Source organism: Adelges cooleyi, unplaced genomic scaffold (assembly GCF_023614345.1).
Source record: "Adelges cooleyi isolate 19-005CV unplaced genomic scaffold, UGA_ACOO_1.1 ACOO_flye_CR_arks_rails_tigmint_CR_PRNA_108, whole genome shotgun sequence".
Lineage (NCBI taxonomy): Eukaryota > Metazoa > Arthropoda > Insecta > Hemiptera > Adelgidae > Adelges > Adelges cooleyi.
In genome coordinates this window covers 14,740,243-14,754,121 of record NW_026095761.1, presented here as the reverse complement: position 1 = coordinate 14,754,121, position 13,879 = coordinate 14,740,243, and the positions used below count along the sequence as shown (strand labels likewise).

At 30.6% G+C, this 13,879-nt stretch overlaps 2 protein-coding genes across 6 annotated transcripts in view; one reads left to right on the top strand and one right to left on the bottom strand.

Moving 5' to 3' along the window:
* The first annotated feature begins 4,920 nt into the window (after window positions 1-4,920).
* LOC126847375 (exosome complex component RRP42) lies at window positions 4,921-7,165 on the top strand. Of its 2 annotated transcripts, none has more exons than XM_050587546.1 (5): window positions 4,921-5,125; window positions 5,181-5,377; window positions 5,439-5,614; window positions 6,553-6,890; window positions 6,953-7,165. In XM_050587546.1, exons 1-5 carry the CDS (start codon window positions 5,069-5,071, stop codon window positions 7,055-7,057), a joined length of 873 nt encoding a protein of 290 aa, XP_050443503.1. In that variant the 5' UTR covers window positions 4,921-5,068; the 3' UTR covers window positions 7,058-7,165. The 2 variants fall into 2 exon arrangements, with proteins under 2 accessions (XP_050443503.1, XP_050443504.1); XM_050587547.1 differs by having other exon boundaries at window positions 4,922-5,125; window positions 5,207-5,377.
* Window positions 7,068-13,879, bottom strand: part of LOC126847372 (Y+L amino acid transporter 2) — a 234,813-nt gene continuing 228,001 nt past the window's right edge. For all 4 annotated transcript variants that reach the window (XM_050587535.1, XM_050587536.1, XM_050587534.1 and 1 more), the window contains exons 3-13: window positions 10,144-10,366; window positions 9,917-10,032; window positions 9,580-9,705; window positions 9,392-9,491; window positions 9,268-9,312; window positions 9,069-9,192; window positions 8,908-9,011; window positions 8,745-8,841; window positions 7,986-8,135; window positions 7,749-7,926; window positions 7,068-7,669 (exon numbers count right to left, since the gene is read on the bottom strand). In XM_050587535.1, the coding sequence (XP_050443492.1) occupies window positions 7,593-7,669; window positions 7,749-7,926; window positions 7,986-8,135; window positions 8,745-8,841; window positions 8,908-9,011; window positions 9,069-9,192; window positions 9,268-9,312; window positions 9,392-9,491; window positions 9,580-9,705; window positions 9,917-10,032; window positions 10,144-10,366 (1,340 nt within the window). In that variant the 3' untranslated portion in view covers window positions 7,068-7,592. The remainder of the gene's footprint in view (window positions 7,670-7,748; window positions 7,927-7,985; window positions 8,136-8,744; window positions 8,842-8,907; window positions 9,012-9,068; window positions 9,193-9,267; window positions 9,313-9,391; window positions 9,492-9,579; window positions 9,706-9,916; window positions 10,033-10,143; window positions 10,367-13,879) is intronic.

Below are 13,879 nucleotides of genomic sequence, written 5' to 3'. Positions count from 1 at the left end.
GAAAAATGGGTTATAATTTTTAAGCTAGAAGCAGTTTGAATATTTTAGTATATTAGCTTTGATGTGGAGCTAGGAAGGTTTGTTTTTACAATAATGTAATGTATTATGCTCACGATATCTTTTCAATTGCTGAACCGATTTCTTTGTAAGCAACTCTATAGATCGAAAATTGTACCTGTATGTACTTATTGAACCAAAAATGTAAAAATTTTATTCATTCCTCTTCAAAGTCGAGAAAGACAACAAAAAATTTGCGTATTATTCAACTTCTTATTATAATTTGCCCTCTATAACTTTTTAGAAATATTAAAATTACTTACAAATGTGTATGGAATATTCTTTAAACATAGTAGTAATTTTTTTTCTCTTTTTTTAGTTGAAGTTTTAGTGTTTAAGGTCCGAAAATTAAACCTTTTACAACTATTACCACATTTTAGTTTATAACCGAGTGATTTATTTATAAAAAAAATATTAACCGTAAAAATACATTACAGATTTGTGTTTTTCTTAATTTTAGATTCACAATAATTGGCTGACAATGTTGACTAGTCGAAAACCAGTTTTGAGTCGGTACTTATAAGGTTATTAGAGTTTAAAATTTGGGAAGGTAGAGTGAAGTATTATTTTTCTCCACGCCCGTTGCTCAACTGTTATAACTTGAATTTGTAATGATAAAAAATGGTTGATATTTATTTATAAAATTATTTAGTTACGATTGAAAAAATCTGTAAAGCTATCTAGATTCAGAATTGAGAATTACAAATTGCATTTAACTCTAGATATTTTAGTTAAAATAATAAAAAATAAAATATGAATTGGACTAACATTAAGGTCCCTTTTTGCATGCATGACAAAAAAAGTCAATTTCTTGTCAAAATAATGTAATTTACATGGATAACGTAAACAACAATAATAGTAATTACATATCATTATATTATTATATATTATACATGATTATATTTTTATACTATATATAATTTTTTTACATCAAGTGGTAATAATACAAAAAAAAAACATCAATTGATAGTAGAATAACACTACATCATAATAAGACAGACGAAATAAAAGATAATTGATAAAGCAGACGAGATACAACAATGGAAATTTAGTAAATTCGTATAAAAAACGACCTTAGTCCAGGAATAAGGCCCCTTCTCGCATAAATCGGAAAATCAACAAGCTGTGTTCTAGACCAGAGAATGTCTGAATAAGTTCCATTCTAGCATAAAACGTTGAGTCTACTCCTTAACAGTTTTAACCGCGGTTAACTTGTTTTTGCCAGAAATGGCCTTAAGGACCGTTTTTGCATGAAGCAAATCAAATACACTTGTATAATAATAAATATATAGAAATAATGATCAAGTGGAGCCGTAAATTTACTTTCAACTTACAAGTATTGCATGCTTATCTAAAATAGTTTATAAGAAATTGGCTGCAATGCAATGATTATTATCGCCTGTAATACTATAGTATTTACAATATAGTTTTAACTTGAACTGTAAACATATAAACAAATAGGTATTACCAAAGAAACAAGAAAAATATTAATATATTAACAGTTTTGTTATTTACTAAAACAATTTTCCATCTTTATAAGTTGTCAAATATTAAATTCCATTGTGGATTTTAAACCGTCTTAATTTTTTTCAATATCTCTATATCCAAATTGTGTTAAATTTTTTAAAAATAACTATGTACAATAACTTTTAAAAATGTTAAATACCAGCAGACAAATATAGTGGTAAAAATTTATTACAGATATTGTGAGTATTTTGCACTTGGTTTTTAACCATTATTTATTAGAAATACTTAACCTTGCAATATAATTCTATAAGCTGTATTGCAAAGTCTTTTTACATCCTAATATGTTTTCTAATATAATATTATTTTATTCGGGCCTTATAACTTATTGACATTTCCTAACCATATTTTGAAGTTTTCATTATTAAAGTTATTTAAAAGCAATCTTATTTTTTTTATGACGTTTTATACCAAAAAAACTGTTGACTACTTAGGATGTCCCGATTTCAAATCTGTTAAGATATACGAGTTCTTTGTTTATACTTCTGTTAAAAAAGGACTTTTTGTATGTAAAAAAAATTCGTTTTAATATTGAAATTTGAATATTTAAAATTTAATATTGAATAATTTTCAAATTTTATTTTTTCAATTACGGAAAAATCTTGTTTTTTTTTACAGAATTGAAATTTGACTAGTCAAAGTCTCACAATTCTTTTAAAACTCCTCAAAATCGCCCGATTTCAATACCCGTAACTTGTAAGAAGTATAACAGGTTTTCCCTCTCTCTCTCTCTACAACAATAACTATGTGTATACTGTGTAAGCTACTGCATCCCTCTAGCAATTACAATTACTCTGTCGAATTAGTTAGATTAATTTACTCTAGGGATAATATAAGATCTCATAGAATGCAAAATTTGGTATTTATTCACTCTATGATAGATTTTAATATAGGATCACCTTGAATACAAAATTTGCAAACCTTTGCTGGCTAAAATTCAATGTGCGTTGTTAACGGCTGAAATCAAATCGTTTCTATGTTAACTTCTGCTCGTTTGTTTAATAACAAGCAGTGAGTAACAATATTATACCTAATAATTTCAGCGAACAGTATGCAGTGTCGAAGTGGTCTACAGTTACATTTTACGTTAAACCAATTAATTTTTTAAACGACTTAATTTGGACCTACCTTTAAGTTATTTTAAAAAAAAATCCTAAGCGTTCCACCGAAGGTGACCAACAACTCGAAGGACTTCACCTGGAGGCTTGATGGTAGGTATTTCAAACATAGGTATTCAATTACATATTCAATTAACAATGCAAAAACCCAGCATTTTCTATAGAAATCTCTTTATTATAATCTTACCAAATCTAAAGTTCAAATCCAATTATTTCTAAATAATATTTATTAATATTACGTTGTAATTTTGTTTTTAGGTTTACAAATACGAAGAAGTGCAATTATTTACACGTGCCATTTGCAAATAAGTATAAATAATACGAAGTAACCGGTAAGTAATACATGTATTAATTAATAATAATTTAATTATATACAGTTATAACTTATAAGAGTCTGGAATTAACTATAGGTACAGTCGAAATGTATTTTTCAAACAAAGTTATAAAAAAGAGAGTGTCATTATTGGAAATATTTCTTTCAACTAGGCAATCGATACATTTCTGAGTAATATACTCAGGTTTCACTTTGATTAAAACATAAAGGTTCCGCGTTAGCGTCAAGTACTAGGTGGATTAGGTCTATGTACGATGATGCCTATTTGTTCTTAGTTCTCTTCTTATAAACTATTGTGGGCAATCGCGAAACTATCATTTATTATACCGATAAGATAAATTACTAAATATTTTCCCGTGATCCTGCTGGACAACCACCATGGTCCATGGTACCCTCTTTTAAGCATAAGTCCTCCAGAGCCTGATGCGTGGCCACTCAGGCTGTCGAGAACCGGATGTCTTCGTCTTTAGTATTAAGTTATGCCCGGATCGACTTCGATGTATAAGACCACCATAGACTGTTGCGTGGCCGCCTAAGCTGTCGAGAACCGGATGTCCTTGTCTGTAGTATTAAGTTAGTCTTAAGTTATGCCCGGATCGACTTCGATGTATAAGACCACCACAGACTGTTGCGTGGCCACTCAAGCTGAGAACCGGATGTCCTTGTCTGTAGTATTAAGTTAGTCTTAAGTTATGCCCGGATCGACTTCGATGCATAAGTCCACCACAGACTGTTGCGTGGCCACTCAGATGTCGAGAACCGGATGTCCTTGTCTGTAGTATTAAGTTAGTATTAAGTTATGCCCGGATCGACATCGATGTATAAGACCACCATAGGCCCTTGTGTTCGCCCAAGCAGTCAAATCGGATTCAATCTTTCTCGTGGTCCTGCAGGATAACCTCCTCGATTGTCATTATCTTCATTATAGTATTACACTCAATATCTTCAATAATATTGAATAATGCACGCTACACACATAATGCCAATTTAGTATTGACTAGCTCACGAGATGCCCTTACCACACATTGCTGGTGGTTTTAGGTACAGTAAATACAATTTGAAACATCATCGTAGATGGAGATACCACGTTAAAAAAAACGAGCCAAATACTCTACCTCATAGGTGGTTTGGAAACGAGTATAATGACCTACTATATTACAATATCATAATATAATACAATTCCCCCCCCCCCAAACCAATCCCCCCGAGGATAAACAAGAAAAATTAAAGATGTAATCAGAATTGCGCATTCAGACGCCAGTTACCGGCATTTAAAAATCTAAAAATGTATTATTAATCAAAAAATAGATATGTCACTAGTCAACTATCTTTTAATAATTATCAAATGAACATTAAAGATGTCAACAGGTCGCCTACCCTAATAAGTTGACCATACAAACTTTTGGAGGGCGCAGAGTAGGTATCTAACTAATTTGGGAAAAGTAATTGTTTTACATTTAATAATTATTACACGGTATCTGTTCATGTACTAATGTAATATTAATAGTTTAGTATTAAAATCCATGTATTTATTTAGTTAAAAGGAATGAATGGTCTATTTTAAGACCAAAAAGCCTGACAAAATTTCGACTTAGATGGTCCAAATTTAATTAAATTTTAACACTTTACTAAGTTATGTTAGAAACAGATTTTTTTGTTTTTTTTATGTAAAAAATTAGTTTTTTAATATTGAAAAATTTTCAAAAATGTTATGTTCATTGGAAGAAAAGGTACGTAGAAAATTTCGTAGCTGACCGAGTGAACTAATCTCGATTTGATTTAATATCGTTATGAACGTCAACAGCCGACACCATTCCTAATGTTATCATAATACAACAGACATGACATGTGCTCGCTCTTAACTCTTGATTGATAAGATACTCGTTTTCCTTTTGAATCCATCCAATACATTACAATCAACAAGCCAATGAATATTAGAATATGGTTTCAAAAACTTACACAATTTACATCTTACTAAAAAATATTCTATAAAATCTTTTATATTTAGTATAATATATTTAATACATTAGTCGTCATGAGTTTAGTGTCTTTAAACGAGGCTGAAAAAGTATACATCATTCATGGAGTCGAAGTGAGTTTAAATATTATTAATAATTATAATATTATTAATTTACATTAAATAATAGGAAAATTTTCGTTGTGATGGCCGCAGTCGACAAGATTACAGGCCAATGGAACTAGAAATGGATATTGTGAGTAATGCTAATGGATCAGCTCGCCTCCGACTGGCCAATTCCGATATATTGGTGTGCGTCAAAGTGGAGATCGATTCACCCCTCCCTGAAACATTAAATCACGGAAAAATCGAATATTTTGTCGACTGGTATTTACTAATAGTTCTTTAACTAATAACCCAGTAATAATTTGTTTTTATTTTGTTAAAGTTCGGCCAATGCTACACCAGCGTTTGAGGGCCGTGGTGGTGAACAACTTGCCGCTGAACTCAGTCGTTTTCTATACTTGGCTCACAGTCCAGTTTTCGATTTGTCCAAACTTTGCATAGTACCCGGTCAATCGTGTTGGAAATTATTCGTTGATGTTCTCATTTTAGAATGTGGCGGTGAGATAATAATCATAAGTTTATTTTTTATTCAGAATTATTGACACAATAATACAAACGACTGTTGTTCTAAGTCGACTGTGAAAAATGTCAGGTTATAAATAATCAAGAGCTAAATAAAAATACACCACAAATAACTCATTATTTTCAAACAATTTTTGTTAGTTAAATAAAAATGCCCAGTATTGATTTACACTGGTAATCCAAGTTATAGTACAGAAAATCTTATGTTAAACCATTTTCAAAAAGGATAATTTTTGCTTTTTACTTAAGTTTGAATGAAAAAAGTTATTGTTTACATACAAAAAACACAATTGTAAATTGTAACCTTCTCACTTGAAAGCTAAAAATGTAGATAGTAGTTTTTGTAAATATTTACAAATTTTAAGTTTAAAAAAAAAAAAAATAGGAATTTTTTAATAAATTAAATTCTAGTATAAAATATAATATTTTTGTTTGAATATTTTAACCTTTCATCGGGCGCTCTGTTGTAATACAAGTTTTGTACTTATTAATTTGTATTACTTTAATTATTTTTTATTCTTTTCGTTTGTTTTTTTGAGTATATTATATTGTTTTTATTTTATAACAGCCTATTATTAAATTAAGGTTTAAGGTACAATAAATGCTTTAATATTTGATACAAATTAATTGGTTATAATATATATGATTATCACTAACTTTATACTGTAGTAAATTATACAATGTGCGACTACTCACGTTATCGCAAATAGCACGCCTGTATTGTTTTTGTTTAATTTTTCCGGGTATTTTCGTTTTTTTAATGTTTTAAATATGTTTTGTTTCTAAAATTTTTTTTTAATTACAATTTCTGTCATTATTTCCTAATATTGGCTTTATTTAAATATAGAATCAAAAACCTGATAAAATGTAGGATTTATTTAATTAGTTAATCTAATCTATATTATATTTTTTAGGAAATCTATTTGATGCCGTATCTTTAGCCGCTAAAGCAGCTTTGTGCAACACAAGTTTACCGACTATTGTGGGAACCTACGAGGATGGCAAGAACATAGATTTACAGATTTCCGACGATCCTTTCGATACCAGACCTTTAGAAGAAGCCGGCAACTTACCAGTGTTGGTATCGTTATGCAAGATTGGCAACAATTATGTTGCCGATCCAACCATCGAAGAAGAAATATGCGGCGCTGGATGTATGGTGGTTTCAGTTACCCCAGCAGGAAAAATAACGGCAGTGTTGAAAAAAGGAGCCGGCAGTTTTATGCCAGACACGTTAAATGATATAATTATGGTAAGTATTTCAAATTTTTTACTATAGTAATAATTATTAAGATTTATAAAATGTATTTTTAGTCCGGTTCGAATATTGGCGTTTTACTAAACAAAGTACTAGAAGAAACACTCGCTGAAGACAGAATAAATTGTGTCAACAAAAAACCACATGGCTTTCTTAAATAATTATAAATAATAAAACATCAACATAGTTATTTATTTTCAATGTAAATAATATAATACAATGTTTAATGTAAACATGTTATACAATTTTTTAATACTGATGGACAATAAAAAAAAAAAAAATTGATGTTTTTATTCAAAGAGTTTTGAATGGAATCCTATTTTTTGTTTTGGTAAATTAATTTTTTCTCAGCTTTGCGCGTTAAAGATAAAAGCACAAACTTAAAAAGTAATGAATTATCAAATAAATAGATCGTAGCATTCATAATATATCTATGTATATTATTTTAAATGCATTATTTTAATGAAAAGGCTTTGAGTTGCAGTAAACAGAGTTAAGCCCTTATAAATAAAAATTAAGTAAGAAATATGTGTTAATACGAGATGACATCATGGTTAATATTATGTGGAGTGAGATGGGTAAGGCTCTCTTCACAAAAAAATATAGTTGTTGAACCCGTTGAGTTACCCAAAGTTAAAATAAATAAATAATAATTTATGAGCAGATCTTAGAAATGAGGAAATAGCGAGAATTGTGTTATTCCCAAATATCTTCTTCGGCTTTGTCCTCTTTTGCGCTGACAAACAATTTTTGAATGAAAAAAGTGACGTTCTCTGAAAGATTAGTATTAAAGTTTTTGTTTTATGAATAGTAATTTTAATCGATTAGAGTTATTTTGTTTTTTGTACTTACTTAATGAATTTTGAAACCACACAGGTTTTGTTTGCCAAACGACACATAGGTAGTACACAGGTATGCCTGACAAGGTAATGGCTACGCCCATTCCGACTTCCTTCGGCTTCACGTAACACGGCAACAAAATCAAGAAGAGAGATACCAGAACATACAAGATCGGAATCCAAAGGGCCACCTTTTTTTCACAAATGAATATTATAAGTTTCAGTATGTAAAAATAAAGTAAATAATTACTTTGATTGGTCTGTTGATGTCTGGGTTTTTCCATCGGCTCCACAAAACTGAAGAAACTGACAACATGGTGAAGAATGATTCGACGATACTTGAGTAGGTGATGAGCATATTTACATCACTCGTAAACAACATTAATAGTGACAGAATATTCTGAAAATTAAGATGAAAAAAATGTTTTAGGTAAACATTAAGAGGAGGTTTACCCCCTAATTTTTAATGAGTTAAGTATAGGCAATTTATTGCAAAATCTTAATTTTTAAGTTAAACTGTGATGTGTAGTTATTAGTTCAGTAATTAGGACTCATTTTTCAGTAGTTAATTTATTTTTCGGACTATTCAGCAACCTTGACAGATTTAAAAAAAAAGATTTCATCTGAACATAGCTAGGCAGATGCATTTCACTTGGTCAATAGTGGTTTTACTTTGTAGGGCAAAAACACCGATCATAAAAATGAAAGATAACAACATTTCGGAGACAATGTCATATACGATTTTGAAAATAAAAAAGTTAGTTATTTAAAAAATGTGGTTTTAAATGTTAAGTTACATACTAGGTTTATCAAATAGAGGATATGACATTATCTCTTAAATCTTGTCATCTTTTGTTTTGGTTTTAAGTATTTTTGCTCTAAAAGCATCACATAGTGGGTAAAACACATTCTGCATAGGTATGTTTTGACACTAGAAAATTGGGTGATAACGTCACCTTAACAATAATTTTATTTTTTATCGTTATTAACCACCAAATGTAGGTCTTACCAAAAACACCAAAGACGGAGTTGGCGTGAATCTATTAATGTTGATGTACGACAAAAAAGTTGGGAAATGACCATAACGGGCTCCTACAAAACACATCCTGAATAACAAATTTAAAAAAGTTTACATGATGACTATTATATTATATATTAGGAAATTAGGTTACCTAGACGAAGTCATGATGTGTACACAGAGACCTCCAAATGCCGACAAAGCAACCATCAGCGGCATAACCCATTCAAATGAACCCATCGCTAAATGACCGAAGGTCTAAACATACAAATACGATAAAATATTCGTTTGTGGGTAAAACACAATTGTACTTACCACAGCAATAGCGTTGGTCGAGGCCATGTCTTTTGGACTCAAAACGGACAAGTACGCAACATTGGCCAACACATAAATGATCGTCACTAAAGGCATGGATATATAAATGGCTCTGGGCAAGTTTCTGTAGTTAAAAAAAAATTGGTCACCTGTAAAATATAGACTTAAATATGTTTTTAGTTTTATAAATTATACTTACACATATGGGTTCCGTAACTCTTCGGTCATAAAATTTAAATAGTTCCTAATAAAAAAAAACAACACATATCATAATTTTAAAATTAATATTTTTAAACATAATTTTATAGCTTTAGTTGCCTTACCAGCCGGAATACGAGTAAATCCCAGAGTATACTGAAACGGCTAGTCGGCCAGGATCTGTGATGGATCCTTGCCACGGGTTTTCAAACCTATGAAATCCGTCTACATAAGAAAAATGTAATTAATTACACAGAACATGACAAAGAGGAGATAAAAATGATATCATTGGTTGGAAATTATTGATACATACTACTATATAGGTAAACTCCGCCGAAAACAATGATCAAAACTAATGCGGCAATCTTGGTGAACATGAAAACGTTTTGTACTTTGGTCGTTGCCTTGACGTTCCAACAATTGACGAAAGTTATAAGACCTAAGGATATTTTGCACATTCTACATTAACGACTATTTTATGTTTTGTCTATAATTAGACCTGGACAATTTTTATTTGTTGTATCATACCATTTATATGGGATAAGAAGAAGGCAAAGGCGACTTTTATTTTTATTTTTTATAGTATTTGGGGTTTTATTTCAATAATGCCTAGGTCTACCTGTAATTGACAAATCGTTAATGTGGCTTACATATCACAGCAGCTGCCAAAAGCCTGACCGCCGAGTCTGGGTTCTCACAATCCGGGAAGAACGGTTTGATAACATAATTGGCAAAGGTCAGTCCCATAATGGCGTTTGTAGTTGGCCTGAAACCCAACAAGTCAGTGTTATCGAGGAGGAAAGTGTTACAACTTAAACCACATTGCTTTTTCAATCCGGTTCGGTGACATTATTCTTTGTTTTTTTTCTATACTTACACAAACACTAGCATGGCGTCCCACAGGTACAAGAACGCAGGCAGAGGACCGTATCCTTCGAACAGATACGTGTAATCGCCGCCAGACCTTGGAATGGATGTACCCAGTTCGGCATAACACAGGGCGCCGATCATTGACAACAAACCGCACAACACCCACATGCTTAAGCTTAGACCCACCGAGCCCACTTCGCTCATGACGCCAGACGGTGAGATAAAGATACCTGTGAACACACAATATTCCAACATTGATAATACGGTTGAAACTCGAAAATCAAATTACCAAGAGAGTAGGTAGTAAAATATAGACAAATTTATTCATCGTTTTGGTTATTTTACAATGATTTTAAAAAAACCAAGCCAGCAGACTTGGGCCGGAGCATATTAGAATAGGGGAAGGCCTTTGAGATTGTTAGGTATAACTGAAAGTGATCAAAATCACATTCAAATAAACGTTTGGACACAAAACTGTAGATCGTAAAAACAATTATCGTTTCCAAAAACTAACGTGGCTTACGTTAAATTATTAACCACCTTCATATCTGACAAAAACAGTAGTCCTTACAATGTCATATTGCCTACGGTATACTTCAAAACTAAGGGGTACTACCAAATATTGTTGCTGCGTACACTTTTAAAAGAGCTATTCATCTCCGGTTTTATTGCTTTTTCTTAAAATAATAATCGAAATTTATTACACTCCAAGGACACTGTACCGGGAACAATAGAGTCTAATACTGGCATATACAGCGCGTCTGAAAGATTCGGGAACAATGACCCAACTACACGCCTCTTAAGGCATTTCAAGTTCAACATGCTATTATGCAAAAAAAAATAAATTAAAAAAAAAAGGTATAAAATTACTGGAAAGGATTTATAAAATAGATTAAACGTATAAAGGTTTACTTTAATCCGATTTATTTATTAATAATGCTTATTCCATTTTTCTTAAATAACATCTTTTATAATATTAATATAAGTGAATTAACTTAAGAAATAATCTTGGCTTGGGTCTAAAAGGGCCAATCTCACTTTTTGCAACTCTAGGAAAATGAGCTTTGAAGTTTTTATTTTCCATTAGGCTCTATGTTAATTTGTTTACCTAAGTCTTCATAAGTAATTCATTTTTTGGCCCCGGAGTGTGATTTTTTCACAGTAAATAAAGGATGTTTCAATTTTTGCATTTAGCGGACTAACTCGTTTATGCCCAAAATTGACATTGGCCCTTTTAGACCCAAGCCACAGATATATAAAACGGTTTACTATCATATATATTTTATCCAATAATTAATATGCGTTTAAGTATTTTTAAAACGTTTAATATTGATAATACAAAATGTATATTATGCTTCAATACATTTGTACCGATCAATTTTTATCATATATTTAGAAATGATAAATACAATGTTTAAAAACTAAATACTGTTATTACTTTATATAGTAATTAGAATGTACTAACCTAACTGTTATCTTTAAATGTTTTCCTAATTTGATATTCGTTAACCATAAACTATAATAAAAGTACCCTTTCAATTATACCTATTATATTTTTCTAGATTGTTTTTTCATGTTTTAATAAAGTTATTTAGATAAATCACAAAGGATACAATTAAACATTATAATTATTTTTAAATAAATTCTCAGACTTATGATTAACTAAAATACATTAAAAATAATATTTCGTGATATTATAATTTTAGTAATGGTTTCTGCCCACTTTGGAGTGTTTTAATATACCAATCAATTTTATTGTTGTAACATTTTATGATGGCGGTCAAATGAACAGTGTTGACAATGTGAATTTTTTTTTATAAAACTATTATAAGGTAAATTATTTCTCAGCTTCGCATAATTATTAGATTATTTGATTATGTATGCTAGTGGCGTGGGAAATGGAAAGCGTGGGTGTTTAGGTTAATGTCGACTGGCATTGTCGATTTGTGCCTTTGATCCCTTTTTTATTTTGTGTGGAGCAATTAGTATGCTGTTGAAATTTCTGTACAATGGGATGCTTGTGTTCCAAAAATATTAATTTTATCCATTACACAAACAAATGGTTAAAACGTAAAGCTAATACCTAGAACAATAATGTTTAAATAAATTATAGTATTAACACAAATCATTATATAAAAACTGAAAAGGTAAATTCTTAAATCCACCGAGAATTCAAAATATTTATGCTAACATTTTTTTTTTTTTTGGTTGGTGATGACTTCTAAGAATCACCCGAGCAAGTTTCGACGTGAATTTAATCTCCAACTTATGATTTATATTTGTAAGCTATACTTTTTCTTTTACCCCCTCCCCATAAAGATTTCTTGTTTTCGTACCTCTGATGGGAGTCCTGCATGGAAGGCAAACCCCACAAAAAAAAATGACACTCGAGTATCCAGTACCACATTTTTACACAATTAACTAGTTGTAAAACAGGTACACAAGCTTGAAAAAGACAGTAGTTGAAGATCAAAAGGGTTTCTTTTTTATGAAATATAATAGCGACTATAAACTAAAAAAAAAAATACCAATATTGGATACAAAACATGGCAAACGGTCTAGACGATTAAATTTCAAATCATACGAACCAGCCATTTGATTTACACGATGATTTTTAAAAGCGGTAGCACGCTAACAGAAAATGGAGAGGTACGTTCAATGACCGTGATGATGCTGGGCAACAGCAATTACAAGAATAGTAATTTATTAGATGATTTACCAAACGTCAGGTCGAGGCTACAAATTGACGTCCTCATTTAAAAACAACATGATTATACAATCACAAGTTATGTTTTTAATGCACACGATTTGGGTGTCAAACTCCAAAGATGAAGTACCTTCACTATTAAATAATAATAATAATATATAATATTATGTTAAAATAAGTTCAATATAGGCCATTTATTATTCGTATCATACGCTATTTTTAGCGTACCTACATCATGATTAGCGTAAATCAAATACTATTAATATAAATATTAGTGGCAAACATACTTCATTGTTTATAAAGAACCGAATAAAGTTCAACATAAAAAAGTTGAAAACAACACTCACTAATAAAAGCGACGTTAATATCTACAACAAAAAACGATTTAACAAAAAAAAATTATATCAAATGATAGGAAAACTTCAAAGGACAGTAGTTTATTTTAAGATTTGAAGGGCACCGGAGAAGAAGGGTAGTAGTCCACTTCTGCCAATTTTTCAGGAGAACAAAAACAAAGTTAGTTTGTGCGAACAAATCTGTGTCAACCGTTTTTAAGGCGCTAAGTTGGCCCCACTGTAACCTTTTTTTTCTACACTCGATAATAGGGTCTTTGTACCATTAAATGGTACCCAACTCAAAATCGAAAAGATGAACAAATATCATTCTTTCCCTGTGCCCTTCTTCATTTAGTTCTTCTAAAATTAATAGGTAATCAAAATTTAAAAATAAATGAGAATTATATCTTGGGTGATTGGTAACAACCAGATTAGTCCAAAAATGGAATTTAAGTCATTTTTTATTCATATACATTTTTGCACTATTTAATAGTATAAGTTGAGCTAAGTAAAGTTAAGTTGATTAAGTCAAAATCAATCGCCAGAATAGGTAGGTTTAGTTTATAACCGTAGTAATCTAAGTACACAGGTTTATATTGTGATTTTAAAAAAGGCTCTCCAAAAGTTTGAGAACATAATGATTTTTTAAAGTTATTAATTTTAAACTAATCAATTAGCTGATTAAGTCAAATATTATTTTC

What these genes read in the sequence shown, in the direction of transcription:
- LOC126847375 (XM_050587546.1), top strand. Translation starts at nt 5,069, where the DNA reads ATGAGTTTAGTGTCTTTAAACGAGGCTGAAAAAGTATACATCATTCAT. An exon ending in ATCGAATATTTTGTCGACTG is followed by an intron (nt 5,378 to 5,438) that starts GTATTTACTAAT and finishes ATTTTGTTAAAG; the next exon opens with TTCGGCCAATGCTACACCAG. An exon ending in TCTCATTTTAGAATGTGGCG is followed by an intron (nt 5,615 to 6,552) that starts GTGAGATAATAA and finishes TATATTTTTTAG; the next exon opens with GAAATCTATTTGATGCCGTA.